Here is a 16902-nt window from a genome sequence, read left to right on the forward strand (position 1 = left end):
AGTGTCACCATGGTAACCAACTGCCGTATCCTATGGCAACGTGCCTTGTGCTTATATTCAAGTTATCTGTTGCTCCAAATAATGTGAATCAATTCTTCGTATACACTTCGTATCTATATAGTCCTATACCATTAATCTCATGGTAATTATATTTAGAACACAATATAACAGTATTGTATCCTATTACGCACCACTCACCCTGTTTGTTCAAAGCTAGTGAATAGTGAAACCAGCCTTACTTGTCAGTGTGGTTAAATCCTAAAATAATATTTGTGAGTCCTATTTCTTGCCCACATCTATTGCTATACACAAAGTAATAAAGATAAAAAATTAAAAATCAAAAGTTAAAAATATGGTTTACACTAAAAGACAAAATACACTAAAGGACTATACTGTATACCGTCCTAGATGGAAAGTTACAGTTATGTTTCTATGCATGGAAATGTTTGTCTATTAAAAATAAAAGTAAGTATTTTTTATTTCCTGACCTCACATTACATCGATGTTAGGCATTATGTACAACTGTGCCACATATCATTTATCATCCCATGTATTATCTAGGGAACCTGATATGCGTGCCCCTATTCACAACATGACATATTAATGCATTTATGGAGCAATATATGACCCGGCCTGTACCGGAATACATACACATTTATACATAGCTTAAGAGTTAACAATTTATGTTCATACATGGGTACAGTCGTTGAGTGACCATATGCACTCCTGGTTTGTAGTACCCTAATCAGATCAACAGAAGAGTCTATATATATATATTTTAGTGCTGATTAGGAGTGTGGATTGTTGAGTGACCCCCCATGGTTGCATGGACTTCCATGGAACCCCCGGGATACATGATGTTCCAGGTGTTGCATGCTGCTGGTACTCAAGGAGACAGAGGCCCCACATAGCTAGACCACTGTAACCTATTCCTGGCAGAGTCCCAGCGACATGGGATTGCACTCCTGGTGTGTGCCACACTCACGCATCAGGAGTGTCTTATTCCTGTCTCCACCCCTGTCCAGACTGGGGACATGGTCAATCAGAATTTATTGAATGGATGATACTGTATGTTGTCTAGCTGCACAGTGTCTCGCTACCAGCTGGTCCGATTCGCCCTTTTCTATGGCCAGACAAATTGCGCGTCTATGATTTGCCATGCGTTCCCTTAGTGTTCCTAAAGTTTTATATAAATATATATAGAAAGATGGAGTGCCAACCATAGGCTAAAGTATCAATATATAATAATGTGATTAAAAATACATTTATTAACATACATACATATTAGGGTACCCTATATATATAAAAACAGTATAGGTTAGCCCTCAAAAAAGAACATAATCAATATATGGTTGGTGCTCCCTCTTTCTATATATACAGTAGCTATTTCTATTGAGTTTTTAGGGATCTCATTTTGGGAGTTTGTATCTTTTGAATGTTGGCGCTGTTTTTATATTTGTTTACCTCATTGTTGTTCCTATAGTTTTACCAACATAGAACTGGAACATGGGCAAAACAGTAAATATACGACATGCATGGTGATGCAGGTAAATGAGTGCCTGATGGTGTTATTCTGGTTAGTATGGGGATGGTGAAACGTTTTGGTGCTGATTAGCCCATTGCACCTAATACAGCCCAGGAATCTATAGGATCCTTTTATATTCACCTTGGTTTTGATAGTATAGCTTTGTTTAGGGTCTGTTCTGACCAGCATATCCCTCTGGTTAGTTCCTCTTCGGTACCCCACGATAAGGTCCAAGTCCTTGATAAAATGTAATTTTGGGTTGGATGCTACAACTGGCCAATGTGTCCACTGTATTTGGCCAGTCTTTGTGGTATTCTGTGTGAATGTTGTATCCATGATCAACTTATTTTTGGCTATTTCCTTAGGTTTCTCAGTAATCAAGTCAGCTTGGGTAAGACGTGAAACCTCCTCCAGAACGCCATCTACCAAACATGGTCAGTACCCCCTTTGAAGGAATTTATCCCTCACTCCGGACAACTGGGAGATCCCTGTTTGTTTGTTGGAATTGTTTTGTACTGTCCTGATCATTTGTGACCTGACTATACCTTTAAGGAGTGAAGGTGGGTGGCAGCTATCTGCCCTCAGGATTGAGTTCCTATCTGTGGGCTTGCTATATAGCATTGTGCCCAAAGTATGATCATCCTTAAAGATACTGAGGTCTAAAATTTGTATCTCCTGCTCATTTTGGGTCATTTTAAACAGTTGTGTCACTGCTATTGATAGTGTGGAACCACTCCTGGAGATTCTGCTGACCCCCACGCCAGATCAAAAATACATCGTCTATATATCTTCGATAGAAGATAATAGACTCGCCACAATTACCCCACAGATGGTGGTTTTGAAATGCGACATGAAAATATTTGCGTAGGATGGGGCCATAGAAGACCCCATCGCGGTGCCAGCAATTACTGACAAGTAACGCTGGTTTCACTACTCACTAGCTTTGAAACAACATGATGAGTGGTGCATAATAGGATACAATACTGTTATATTGTTTCCTAAATAATTACCATGAGATTAATGGTATAGGAATATATAGATAGGAAGTGTATAAGAAGGATTGATTCACATTATTTGGAGTAACAGATAACTTGAATATAAACACAAGGCACTTTGCCATAGGATACGGCAGTTGGTTACCATGGTGACACTTCAACAAGCAGTACAACACGGAGGTTGCACCCTATAATATGCCATGAAATGAAATGGTACATTAGTGTTCACCACCTGTTCACATAGTTGAGAGGTAGGCAACATGATTAACATAGATGCACAGATTCACGTTGCCACAATATAACCGATAGTGGGTTTCCATGGTTACAATTAATTATACACAAGTATGAAGCCAAGGTACAGGCTATTTTTTCTTTTTTTCTTTTTATGTTTGATGATTGAGAAATTATATGATATACACGTTGTATGACACACACCCGGAAGTGATGTAAACACACTTCCGGTTACATGGGACAGTGGAATGCAAATATGAGTTCCAGCACTATTGTTTGGCGCCACAGACACGATAAGCAGGTATTAGATTTGATTTTGTATTCTCACTATATATTGAGTGTTTATTTTCACATATGTCATGCTGATGAAAGGGATATCATCTCCGAAAATTTTCCATTAAAGTGATTTGCTTATTTGGAAAAAGTCCTGTGAGTGCAATCTTTTGTTCAAGTATAGCTCTGTATCATTGCACCCAGGCAGTTGGCCACAGGTGGGTCGGGCTGAAGAATATAACCGATAGTGGGTTTCCATGGTTACGGTAAACAAATAACGTAACATACCAGATAATACACAGAATCTTTTGGGAAAATAGACTCACCACTACAATTAGTTATACACAAGTATGAAGCCAAGGTACAGGCTATTTTTTCTTTTTATGTTTGATGATTGAGAAATTATATGATATACACATTGTATGACACCCACCCGGAAGTGATGTAAACACACTTCCGGTTACACAGGACAGTTGAACGCAAATATGCATTCCAGCACTATTGTTTTGCGCCACAGACACGATAGACAGGTATTAGATTTGATTTTGTTATCTCACTATATATTGAGTGGTTTTTTTCACATATGTCATGCTGATGAAGGGGATATAATCCCCGAAACTTTTCCATTAAAGTGATTTGATTATTTTGAAAAAGTCCTGTGAGTGCAATCTTTTGTTCAAGTATAGCTCTGTATCATTGCACCCGGGCAGTTGGCCCACAATGGTTACCACTCTCTGGATTTATAAAGCGATTTATTACATGAGAAAATTATTTGCAACATTATTTATTTAAATTATTTGTGACATTTTAGGGGATCTCACCCCTTCCTTAGACCTGAATATATATATATATATGTATAAATATATATATAGGCAATAGGATAAGTGTACTCCCACAAACATGAAGTCAAATGCCAGGGTGCTATGAGGATTTAAATAATAAAATTGATAATACCAGTGAGTGCTTTATTCTATTTTATTTTATATATATATATATATATATATATATATATATATATATATATATATATATATATATTGCAGTAACTATAATAATTATTAACAAACATTATTTTTTTCTCAATATTTAATATGTAATATTTATATAATTTGCCTTGAGATTACGAATTCCTCATGTACACTAAGTTCTTTTTTTTTTAAATATATATTTCTATATATATCTATACATATATGTATATATATATATATATATATATATATATATATACACAAAATATAAAAATAACATTGTATGTATGGAATGGGAAATATTAATTCCTTTCGAATTAGCACTCACGGTTTTTCACCTCCTCTCTCCATTGAAGTCTATGGGGAGAAATATGTATATATATATATATATATATATATATATATATATATATATATATATATATATATATATACACACAAAATATAAAAATAACATTGTATGTATGGAATGGGAAATATTAATTCCTTTCGAATTAGCACTCAAGGTTTTTCACCTCCTCTCTCCATTGAAGTCTATGGGGAGAAGTTTGAGCAGTTGCGATAAGTCTTTTAGTTAATGTGCATCAGGTTTTGCTCGCGTGCAAAAGTTTTACTTTTTTTTTTATATTATGACAACCATAAGAGAGTTATACATTTGCTACAAAGAATATGACGTGGAGCATGTACGTTAAAATTAAACTGTTATGATTTAGAGAAAACAATTAACAAACAAAATAAAAAGTTTCCAATTTACTACTATTATCAAATTTACTGTCTGGATGCTCGCTAGTACATGATTTTGTATTTATATTGTGTGTGTTGCCATGTTTACATAGCTAGATATAGCTAAATAATATTTACGTTTTTGTTATATAATTATTTTGCATTAAAGATAAAATCAAACAATGACAACACTTAATTTATATGTGCTCTGTAAACTTTACTAATTGCCATATATAAATTGTAAGATGTAGTCAAATTTCTGATGCCTGGTTTCTATAAAATGACAGATATGTGCATGAATACCGCTTGTGTAGCACGTATACCAGTCAGTCAAGGCTTAGTCTTTAGAATAAGATCGCACATTAGCTGTCATTCAAGGTCATGCTCGGATAATTCCAGCAATCCCTTCTAACTTGTTAAAATCACAGAGTAGAGCTGAACTCATTAATTTCCATAACTGATATTGAATGTTGTTCCTTGCAGCATTTAAAAGAAACATAGAATGTGATAAATGACAGCTGCAAACCCCATTTAATCCGCACGCCATACTGGTTTCTTTGCAATTCCTTACAGTACAATATTTGATCCTTGACCTGGATTTATGTTGAAAAATCACAATGTACCTATTTACGCATTTTGAGTCGCTTTCATCTGTTAATACTAATTGCTGATAAGAGACATGCAGTGATGTGAATTAATGGTTGAAAAGTATAAAATTATTTTATAGAATTCTGAAAGGGTGTGTTGTTTTAAAAAGAGATATTTCAGAGCATTGTGTATTGGTTTAAAGTTGTAAGAAAGAAGATTCAGAATTAATTAAAATAATTTAAAACACTGTGGAACAGAGCAGGTAGTAGATAATACAGAAAAGAACCTCAAAATGTCTTTGATATGCATAAGGATACTCTGAGGATTAATTAAGCCTTCACATCAGATAGGAATGTGCAGGTGTGAGCCAAAACTACGTGTCACATGGGTGCAAACTCACTGGCCTAGATTTATTAAAGTTACTGTTAGCTGCAGCTGTAGCATCATTCCAGTCTGCACGGGGCAATACAGGAATCTTTAAAGGGAAGTGCTCCCCTAAAGGCTTTAAATATCAATTACAATAATTCCTTCTATTATATCATGAGAGAAACACATACATTCCTGTACAATATAGTCCAAAATGAAATGTATTGTTAATTCATAATATCATTCAGAGCTTTTATATTGTCCAAAATAATTACATTTAGGTACATTATTTTTAAAATACACAGTTTTATTTTGTATGATATGAAATGTGCTGATCAAATGTGTTCATCAAAATCATTAGTTAGGACTGTTTGAAGTTTTCTTATATCTGTTAGAGACAATTTATTAAAAGAGCTAATAATATTATTTGGGGCCAGGAAACAAACTTACTAGTCATTACTAAACATATTCCCACTTAGCAACTACTAACATTTTTAAACATCCCTTCTGTACAAAAGTGGGGGTCTCAAAACAGATTGATGAGAAAATATGATCCTTGAAGAATAGGAATAAAGCGAGACATACAAGGGGAATGGGCCAAGTAGTTGTAACTAGTTATGATGTACTCCATACATGTTATGCATCAGGCAGACATCCCAACCTGCAAAAACTCATTTCAGGGAGGTGGCTTCACCGGTGACTGCGCAACCCCCCGCCCCCCCCCCCAAAAAAAAGTGGTTTAATGTCCCTTTAAATTGTTACCTGACCAAATTATATATATATATATATATATATATATATATATATATATATATACAGTATATATATATATATATATATATATATATATATATATATATTTATTTTAATATATAATATATGTATAATATATATATATATATATATATATATTTATATATAAATATATAATGTTATCCACATTTTGTACAGCTCATGGCAGAAATTGCAAAACTGAACTAGAAAAAATCATTTTTTAGATTACCTTTCTCTCACCATTACAAGACACCCTCCCCTCTGTTACAGGCATAGGTTGCTCCACGGCCACCTGACCTCTTAAGAGTATGGGAGCCTGCACAATATAGAGGTATGGGTGCCTGCACAATATAGAGGTATGGGAGCCTGCACAATAGAGAGGTATGGGAACCTGCACAATAGAGAGGTATGGAAGCCTGCACAATAGAGTGGTATGGAAGCCTGCACAATATAGAGGTATGGAAGCCTGCACAAGCCTGCCAAATATAGAGGTATGGGAGCCTGCACAATAGAGAGGTATAGGAGCCTGCACAGTATGGAAGCCTGCACAAAAGAGAGGTATGGAAGCCTGCACAATAGAGAGGTATGGGAGCCTGCACAATAGAGAGGTATGGGAGCCTGCACAATATAGAGGTATGGGAATCTGCACATCTCACCTATATATATCAGGTCTGCTGCTGTCTCACACTGCACTAGAGTAGAGATTAGGAAGGAGGGAAAAAGTCTAGAGAGGAACGCAGTAACTATTTACATTGAGCTATAACGGAACAGTGGCACCTAGAGGTAGAAATGAAAAGTGCAGGCACACATTTGATTTTCTCTGGTACCGCTATTTCCGGGAGATTGTGTTTCCTTTGCAGGTGTCAGGGAGCCGGTATTTTAATGCGGGAGACTCCCGGACCTTCCGGGAGAGTTGGGATGTCTGCATTATGAGAGTTCTATTCTATACAGATATCACTGAATAATGCATTATTAGTGATAAAGCCACTGTATATTCCTCATTTGTTTAAGATTTAACACAAACATAATTTGTGTAGGGAAATGTTCCCTAGAAAGATGCATATGCAGTGATGGTTGAGTAAATATATTGCGATTTGGACATATAGATGTTGAAGTACGGTCCGCATTGATCTGGTTTCTTGGACAAGTTGTTTGTTGTAACCTACTTATTTTTAACATAATTGATTAAAAGATACATTTAATTTAGTAATTATTTTGTTGTGACTCTGAATGTTGGTTGGTGATTGTTTTTTTGGATTGTAGTTACTTCCCTTGTTTGGGATATTAAGGGGGTGATTTATCAAGCTGAGGCAGACAGGGGTGCACATACATGCCCCTGTCTGTCGCAGCTCGTCTCTGGCGGGCTGAATTCCCCTGGCAGAATTCAGCATTGCACACGAGTGCTATTTTGTGCTCGCGTGAAATCCCGCCTGCGCACAGCCAATCACACGTGGGCATGAGCTGTCAATCTCCCTAGTCGGACTTAGAAAAAAATTCACCACCTAAGAGGTGGCGAAAGTGTAGGGCAGCAGAGGTCTGATGACTGCTGCTTGTTAAATACGGCGTGCAGGTTCTCTTGTGAGAAGTGTATGCTCATAAATATCTTGGTTTGTTCCTATTCTTCAAAGATCACATTTTCTCATAAATGTATTAAAGGAATGCTTTGATTCAGTAAAGCATTATACTGTACTATGATACTACTAATTGTCTTTATGTGTTTACCCCGCAAAGTCTGCATCAGCATTTTACTATCACAATAGTTTTTTTCCTTTAAACCCTTTACATATACAGGTTCCACAGTTGCAATGGGGGTGAAGTTGTATGATAATCACAACAGTGTAAACTTAAAGACAAATATATGTACTATAATTAGTATTACTTTTGTTTAACATGTTAAACTACTGCTATTGAGTTAAACAGCTTAACACCATGTGCAAAATGTAGTCCCTTTTCATAACGGACCTGGAAAGTGCGGATTCTGCGATTTTGGGACAGAATCTTTGAAGCGTTTTAGGACTAGCTGCTCCCAGATGTAGCAAAAACTTAAAGCACTTTAAAGATTTTGGGCCAAAATTACAAACCTATCTGAAGCAGTCATACTAAATTTGTCTTTTAAACTAAAACAGGAAGTATCTCCAGGACCTCTAATTAATCATTATGCTATGCAGATTTGTTACTGATTAATAGGAATCCAGAATAGGATTGGTGAGTATTTAGTTAGTTATAGAATATCATAGGAATTAAAATGAGAGAGTATGGAGAATCTGCCAAATGTCAGAGGTAAGCACATTCAGTAAGGCAGCTTCACTAACAAACTCTTTCTACTCTCTAATTTTAAGTTATTTTATAGACTCTTTTCTCTATAGAATAAAGAGTTGTTTAAGCTTAATTAATAGGCTTGATTGAATAACTAAATCACTAGAAAAACTGGAATTCTCTTTTTTAAATCTGCCCTTTAATGGACTAGATTAGAAAGGGAATGCAAAACTTTTAGCGCTGTTGAACACAAACACCAATCAAGGTAAATCAATAGCACTATATTACCTTTGAGCTGGTATTACAAGTTGAAAGTAAAAAGTTATCGCTCTAAGTCAGCACTGATTGGCTAAAATGCAAGTCTGTCAAAAGAACTGAGATAAGGAGCAGTCAGCAGAGGCTAAGTTAGATACAAGATAATTATAGAGGTAAAAAACGTATTAATATAACAGTGTTGGTTATGCAACTGGGAATGGGTAATAAACAATAAAAATGTTCAAGTAGACTGCCCCATTAAACTAAAATGATCTTGTTTCTTATAAAAACACTCAGGCACTTGTATTACCATACTCACTAATACATTTACACTTACTACCATACAAAGCCTTATTAGACTGCCATTCTCAAACTCAAGCAGGGTCATATCCATGTTCACTACCAAACATACACTCTTATTTCTTGTCACATCCTCATCAGATGCAGACACTCAGACATGTCAAACTGTTGCACTAGGTGGGATAATGGAGATAAAGGGAGAATGAGACAAAGAAAGAGGAAACAGAATAGTGAGCAGGAGAGGAAACAAAGAAAATGCCATAAAGAGTTAGCATGGTAAAGAAGGCAAAATAAAAAATAGAAGTTGGAAAGAAAGCAGGAGAAAAGAAACATAAGAAGGTCAGAGCGTTTTAAAGGAAGGATGTAAAAAATAACAATGTTAAGATGGAGTGAGATATAGCTTGGAGGAGGAAAATAAAGGAAGATGATAAGAAGGAAGCAAGGATGTGTGAGGGAGACACAATGGCATGAAGTAAGAGAGAAATAGAGAGGATGAAGGAAAAGGTAAATGAATTGTGAAAACATATTAACACACAAAGCCATGATGAAAACCTCCCTCCAGTCTAGCTCAATAAGCTACCACTCTGCTTCTAAGGCTGCATCCCTAGTCTATGGAACAAAGCCTCCTGCAGCCTTTTGTGAAGGTATAGAGACTGGCAATAGCAATGGCAGCCACATAAGGCTTTGTGCATGGATGGTGATAAAGAAATAATTTAAAAACATATATCCTGGGATTAGCTAAACAATGTAACTGGAGGAGGTGCATCACAGACTGGGGCATTAGTTTATCTATTGGAGCATGGACAGAATGGACAGGCCCTCGGTTTTTATTTTCCATTTAAATGCACATTTCTGTGTGTCCAGTCGTTGTTGCTTCAAGGCTAATCAGCATAATGCACCACTAAAAAACATTTTCTCACATAACCCACAAATATTTCCATTAACTCCTATACAAGATATGTTTTAAATGTTCTTTCTTAAAGGGACAGTCTACCACAGAATTGTTATTGTTTTAAAAGATAGATAATCCCTTTATTACTCATTCCCCAGTTTTGCATAACCAACACAGATATATTAATATACTTTTTACCTTTGTGATTACCTTGTATCTAAGAACCTTCTTCCAGCCCCCTGATCACATGACTATGACTGTTTATTATCTATTGTCTTAAATTTAGCATTGTTTTGTGCTGAATCTTAAATAACCCCCTGTGCCTGAACACAGTGTTATCTATATGGCCCACATGTAATTTTTGTCTCTTTGTGTTGAAAAGAGATTTAAAAAGCATGTGATAAGAGGCAGCCCTCAAAGGCTTAGAAAGTAGCATCTGAGCCTACCTATGTTTAGTTTAAACTAACAATACCAAGAGAAAAAAAAAGCAAATTTGATGATAAAAGTAAATTGGAAAGTTAATTAAAATTAAAATTCCTATCTGAATAATGAAAGTTTAATTTATAGTAGACTGTCCCTTTAATTTTGAATAGGATAAAAAGGTCAATTTCTGTTTTCCAGCCTATGATTTTCTGCACACTAAACTGTATCCATGGATAGTATTCTGTGACTGAAACATTTAATAAATAACCTGGTCTGTTTCTGAACAGTCTTTTTTTTTTTTTTTTAGTATGCTGTTGAATCTCAAATTAGATTTCACGGTCTTGATGTTGAAAAGGCTATGATACTAGTACAACCACGAAAGGTTTGTATGATTACTTTTTGTATTTCTTAAGTAATACTTCCTCCAAAAACAATATAAAAATAATTATTGTGTCTGGGACGCTATTGCCTAAGAGGAGTAATTTTACTGTTGCAGCTGGGTTTGTCTTGATAATTCTCCAAATATATATTTTTTCTTTTTAAGAGGGACAGTTTTGATTTTTTTAAAGTCTGTGGGATGCCTTCGGTTATTTTTTAAAAAAAATGTATCTATTTATTTATTTTCAATTTTTTGGGATTTTTTGTATGAATGTGTATGGATGGGTATATGATTGCTGGATACAGTATATATATGTTTTATATATATATATTTTTAGTAACCCTTTATGTCTTTTTGATAGAATTCTAAATAAAGTGACTGTTGTTATTTGATCATTGTTGTTGCATTAATATATGTGCTGATATTAGGAAGTGTATATAATACAAAAATAATATTTACAGATTTTACTCTCATCAAATGGTCATTTTGCCCCGCCCCCTCCACCTCAGCACATACAGTAAATTGCTTAAAGTAAATATCTGGCACAGGATGCTACAGTTTACTCTATTTTAGATTAACATTACTTTAGAAAACACTTATGTAATTATGTAGTATAATTTAGAATTAAGCCTCCTATTATTTTTGACTTGTTTTCAAAATTATTGCAGTTTAAAATTAAACATGACAAATTCAAGAAGAATTCTTAGGAAAGCCCTGGCAGTATCCTGGTGGGTATAGCACTAGAGTGTGCCAGATTTTGTTTTTGTATTATATATTTTAGAATTGATTAAAGCATTATCATTGACTGAAATCCAATAGATAAACAATAGCAAGTGTTTTACATGGACTTTCAAAATTGAGGTCCAATCATTAAAATAACCTATTTGTTTAGCCTATTTTGAATGGCTTAGCTTGGCTCCTACCTGTTATCAAACAAGATCTTTATCTAGTTTAATAAAAGTTCAACATATTGCAGAAATCATAATTTCATAATAAATTTGACATCAACTAAAATATGAAATGACTGTTTATTTAAAAAAGAACCATATTAGGGTGGCACAAAGTCGTAAGTAGAAGGACCCCTAATAGTTGTCAGAACTACTAAATAATATGCAAATAACATGTACCCACACACACATCTCAGTTCAGTTCCCAACAGAAAATCCTTGTGAAAAGGATCTGATTTTTTTTTTTTTTTAAATATAGTTTTTCTTATATTTACCCTGTACAAGAATGGCTAATGACCCTGTTTAATGGCTTATGTATTTTGAAGAGCTTCTGATGGATTGGGATGACATAAAAGTTGAAGCAAAATAAGTAAATACATGAAAAAACCTCCTGGCTTAGAATGAGAGCCAAAGCAAGATAAGGGAATTTGTTATCAAATTAACAACTAGATTACGAGTTGTGCGTTCGTGTTTTAACACTGAAAAAATGGCCATTTCAGCGTTAAAACAGCACCGCAGTCATTACAAGTCTTGTCAGTATAGCTGTACCGCAAGCCTTTTAGTCTGTACCGCAACGTCAGTCCTGCACACGTAAAAATATGTTTTTTCATGGGACTTCCATAACGATACCATTACAAGTTTTGCGGTCAGGCTAAAAAGCTTGCAATCTAGCCTATACCGACAAGATCCGTTCCGCAATCTAAATGCAGTAGTTATGAGTTTTACGCTACAAAACTGTAACATAAAACTCATAACTAAACTGCTACAAAGTGCACTAAACACCCATAAACTACATATTAACCCATAAACCGAGGACCTCCTGCATCGCAAATACTATATTAAACTTATTAACCCCTAATCTGGTGCCTCTGACGTTGCCGCCACTAAAAATAATTATTTCCTGCTTCCTGACATCGTTACCACTATAATAAAATTATTAACCCCTAAACCGCCAACCTCCCGCATAGCAAACACTATTTAAATATTATTAACCCCTAATCTGCCATCCGCCCACATCGCCCCCACTGTACTAAAGTTTTTAAGCCCTACACCTCCGCCACTATCATAAACCTATTAACCCCTAGACCGCAATCCCCCCACCCCTAAACCAAAAACCCTCCAACATCGCAATAAACTAAATTAAACTAGTAACCCCTAAACCTAATGCCCCCCTAACTTTATATTAAAATTAAAATTTCCCTATCTTAAATTAAATTAAAACTTATATGTCAAATTAAAAGAACTAAGTTTAAACTAGCAATTAAACTAATATAATTATTAAACTGAAATTAAACTAACTACCAATTAAATAAAGCTAAACTACACAAAATCCCAACGCTACTCTAAAAATGACAAAAAATAAAAAAGACTAAATTACAAACAATAAAAAAAAACCACTAAAAAAATTACACCTAATCTAATAGCCTTATAAAAATAAAAAAGCCCACCCAAAATAAAAAAAACCTACAATAAACTACCAATAGCCCTTAAGAGGGCCTTTTGTAGGGCATTGCACTATGTTAAGCAGCTCTTTTACCTGTAAAAAAATACAAAGACCCCCCAACATTAAAACCCACCACCCAACCAACCCCCTGAAATAAAAAAACCTAACTCTAACAAAAAACTAAGCTACCAATTGCTCTGAAATGGGCATTTGTATGGGCAATAGGATTTAAGCAGCTCTCATTCTATTGAATGATTTATCATCAAATAGAATGAGAGCTGCTTAAATCTTAATGGCTGATTTGAACAGCCAATAGGATTTTAGCAATTCTAATTCCTATTGGCTGATTCAAATTTTTCAGCCAATAGGAATGCAAGGGACACCATTTGGAAATGGCTCCCTTGCATTGAAGATTCAGTTTGCAGTGGTGACTGTATGAATAGGATGCTCCGCGCCGGATGTCTCAAGATAGAAGATGCCATCTGGATGAAGATAGAAGAGGCCGTCTGGATGAAGACTTCTCGCCGCCTGGATGAGGACTTCGACACCTGGATGAAGATAGAAGAGGCCGTCTGGATGAAGACTTCTCGCCGCCTGGATAAAGATCGTTCAAGCAGGACCTCAAAAACTGTAAGTGGATCGTCAGGGGTTAGTGTTAGGGGTTTTTTAAGTTTTTTTTGGTGGGTTTTATTTTTAGATTAGGGTTTGGGCAGCAAAAGAGCTAAATGCCCTTTTAAGGGCATTGCCCATACAAATGCCCTTTTCAGGGCAATGGGTAGATTAGGTTTTTTAGATATTTTTTTTTATTTTTTGGGTTTGGGGGCTGGGGGTTTGTAATGTTAGTGGGTCTTTGTAAAAACAATTTCAGGTAAAAGAGCTGTTTAACTTAGGGTTTTAGGGATTAGGGTTTAATAACTGTAGGTAGGTGGCGGCCATGTCGGCTCGGCAGATTAGGGGTGTTTAGACTCAGGGTTTATGTCAGGTATTAGGTTTAAACTTTTATTTTCCCCATAGACATCAATGGGGCTGAGTTACAGAGCTTTTCATTCCGAGATCGCAGGTGTTAGGCTTTTTTCTAACCCGCTCTCCCCATTGATGTCTATGGGGGAAGCATGCACTAGCACGTCAAAACAGCACTTGTATTTTGTGCGGTATGGAGCTCAACACAACAATATCGCACGCACAAGCCGGCCGTTTGAAAACTTGTAATGGTTGCGCTATAGTTGCGTTAGTTAATTTCCCTATAGCGTGCATAACTCGTAATCTAGCTGAAAGATTCTAACAAAATTTGGATCTTTTTTTTTTTTTGCTCTAAAATTACCCTTTTTTGGGTGGCTAACAAAAACTATACTCCTTATTAATATTCATCTTTTTTTTAAAAAAATATATATATACTCACACCAAACACTAAGCTATCAAAAATATAAGCATGGCCACAAATGCCTCTTAAATCCAAGGAAATGCTGAATAATGAATGGGAAAAGCTATATCACTTAAACATGTGATATATTAATACTCATCTTAAATAAGTAAAATAGATTGAAAATAATAAGATCTAATATATTGTATTTTACTACTGCGTCTCTTTCTTTGTCTCTCCCTCTTTTTCATTTATTAACTCCCTCTTTATCTTCCTCTTTCTCTTTGACTCTCTCTTTTTGGGGCATGGGCAGAACTACCATTGGTGCAGCTGATGCAGTGGCAGGGCCTAAGTGCTGGGGGGACCCATAGCAGCCAGTCTATACATAGGTGTGTGCAGAATGTGTGCAATCCTAATGCATGGGAACATTTTATTAGTGCGCAGATCTATTTATCTATTATCGATCTGTGCAAAATCATTATAGAGAAAAGCATGTATATTATTATTTTTGTTTACTACTGAGCAACCTTTGGGGGGCTCAAAAAAATGTTTGCACCAACACCCTCTGTTGAGTAGGTCTGCTACTGTTTTGCTGGCTTTTTTGTGTATGATATTGCAATGCATGTGCCCCTCCTTTACACCCAGGTACCTGCATAATGTGATAAACAGCTCTCAAGCCAAAAATTGCCTTTCTAAAATGATCTGAGGGATCACACAGTACAGAAGAGTCACCAGAGAAGAGAGATTTAGATTTTCTTCCCTCTGTATCTCCCTTTCTCTAGGTCCAAACACAAGTGGCGCATTAATGATAGCAGGGGTCACGATAAGCAGTATCTATGGACCGCGCTAACATTAGTGCGCAACTTGAAATTACAAGTCCACAGTAACCAGTGATAGGTTAGCACAGACAACACCGCTTTAGCGCAGCCTGTTCTATTAATGGTAAATTACTTTGGTATTAAAGTTGAAAGTCTCACAGCTAGATTACGAGTTTGGAGTGATGAGTGAAAAAGCAGCGTTATGCTTCATAACGCTGCTTTTTCCCTAACACCGCTATTACAAGTCTTGCAGGTATAGGTGTACCGCACACTTTTTTGCCGTCACGCAACATCAGTATCGCATTTTTAAAAAAGTCCTTTTTAAATAGGATTAAGCTTGCATTCTATTGGCTGATTGGAATAGCCCATAGGATGAAAGCTCAATCCTATTGGCTGATTACAACAGCCAATAGAATTTTTCCCCCCTTAATTCCTATTGGCTGATAGAATTCTATCAGCCAATCGGAATGTAAGGGACGCCATTTTGGATGACGTAATTTAAAGGGAAACTTCATTCTTCAACAGCTATAGGAAGAAGAGGATGCTCCTCACCGGATGTCTTGAAGATGGACCCGCTTGCCGCTAGATGGATGAAGATAGAAGATGCCGTCTGGATGAAGACTTCTCTGCTTAGATGAAGACTTCTGCTGGCTTCGATGAGGATTTCTCCCCGCTTTGACGAAGACTTTTGCCCCCTTGATGAGGATGGATGTCCGGTCTTCAAAAACTGTAAGTGGATCATCGGGGGTTAGTGTTAGGTTTTTTAAAGGTTTATTGGGTGGGTTTTATTTTTAGCTTAGGGTTTTGGGCAATGTAAAAGAGCTAAATGACCTTTTAAGGGCAATGCCCATCCAAATACCCTTTTCAGGGCAATGCTTAGCTTAGGTTTATTTGTGGGGTTTGGTTTTGTGGGTGGTGGGTTTTATTGTTGGGGGGTTGTTTGATTTCTTTGGGGCAATGCTTTGCAAAAGGCCATTTTAAGGGCTATTGGCAGTTTAGTGTAGGCTAGTTTTTTTTTAATTTTTTTGGGGGGGGGGCTTTTTTATTTTGATAGGGCTATTAGATTAGGAGTAATTCCTTTTTTATTTTTGATCATTTTTTTTTATTTGGTGTAATTTTTTTTTTTGTAATTTAGATAAATGTATTTTGTTAATTTAATGTATTTAATTTCTCCAACATTGGTGTGTCCGGTCCACGGCGTCATCCTTACTTGTGGGATATTCTCTTCCCCAACAGGAAATGGCAAAGAGTCCCAGCAAAGCTGGTCACATGATCCCTCCTAGGCTCCGCCCACCCCAGTCATTCTCTTTGCTGTTGCACAGGCAACATCTCCACGGAGATGGTTAGAGTTTTTTGGTGTTTAAATGTAGTTTTATTCTTCTATC

At 35.9% G+C, this 16902-nt stretch overlaps 1 protein-coding gene across 2 annotated transcripts in view; it reads left to right on the top strand.

The window, feature by feature from the left end:
- The window catches only part of KYNU (kynureninase), a 318611-nt gene that overhangs the window by 150319 nt on the left and 151390 nt on the right, over positions 1-16902 (top strand). For both annotated transcript variants that reach the window (XM_053698265.1, XM_053698266.1), the window contains exon 7: positions 10877-10951. In XM_053698265.1, coding sequence (XP_053554240.1) covers positions 10877-10951 — 75 coding nt within the window. The remainder of the gene's footprint in view (positions 1-10876; positions 10952-16902) is intronic.

Source organism: Bombina bombina, chromosome 1 (assembly GCF_027579735.1).
Source record: "Bombina bombina isolate aBomBom1 chromosome 1, aBomBom1.pri, whole genome shotgun sequence".
Lineage (NCBI taxonomy): Eukaryota > Metazoa > Chordata > Amphibia > Anura > Bombinatoridae > Bombina > Bombina bombina.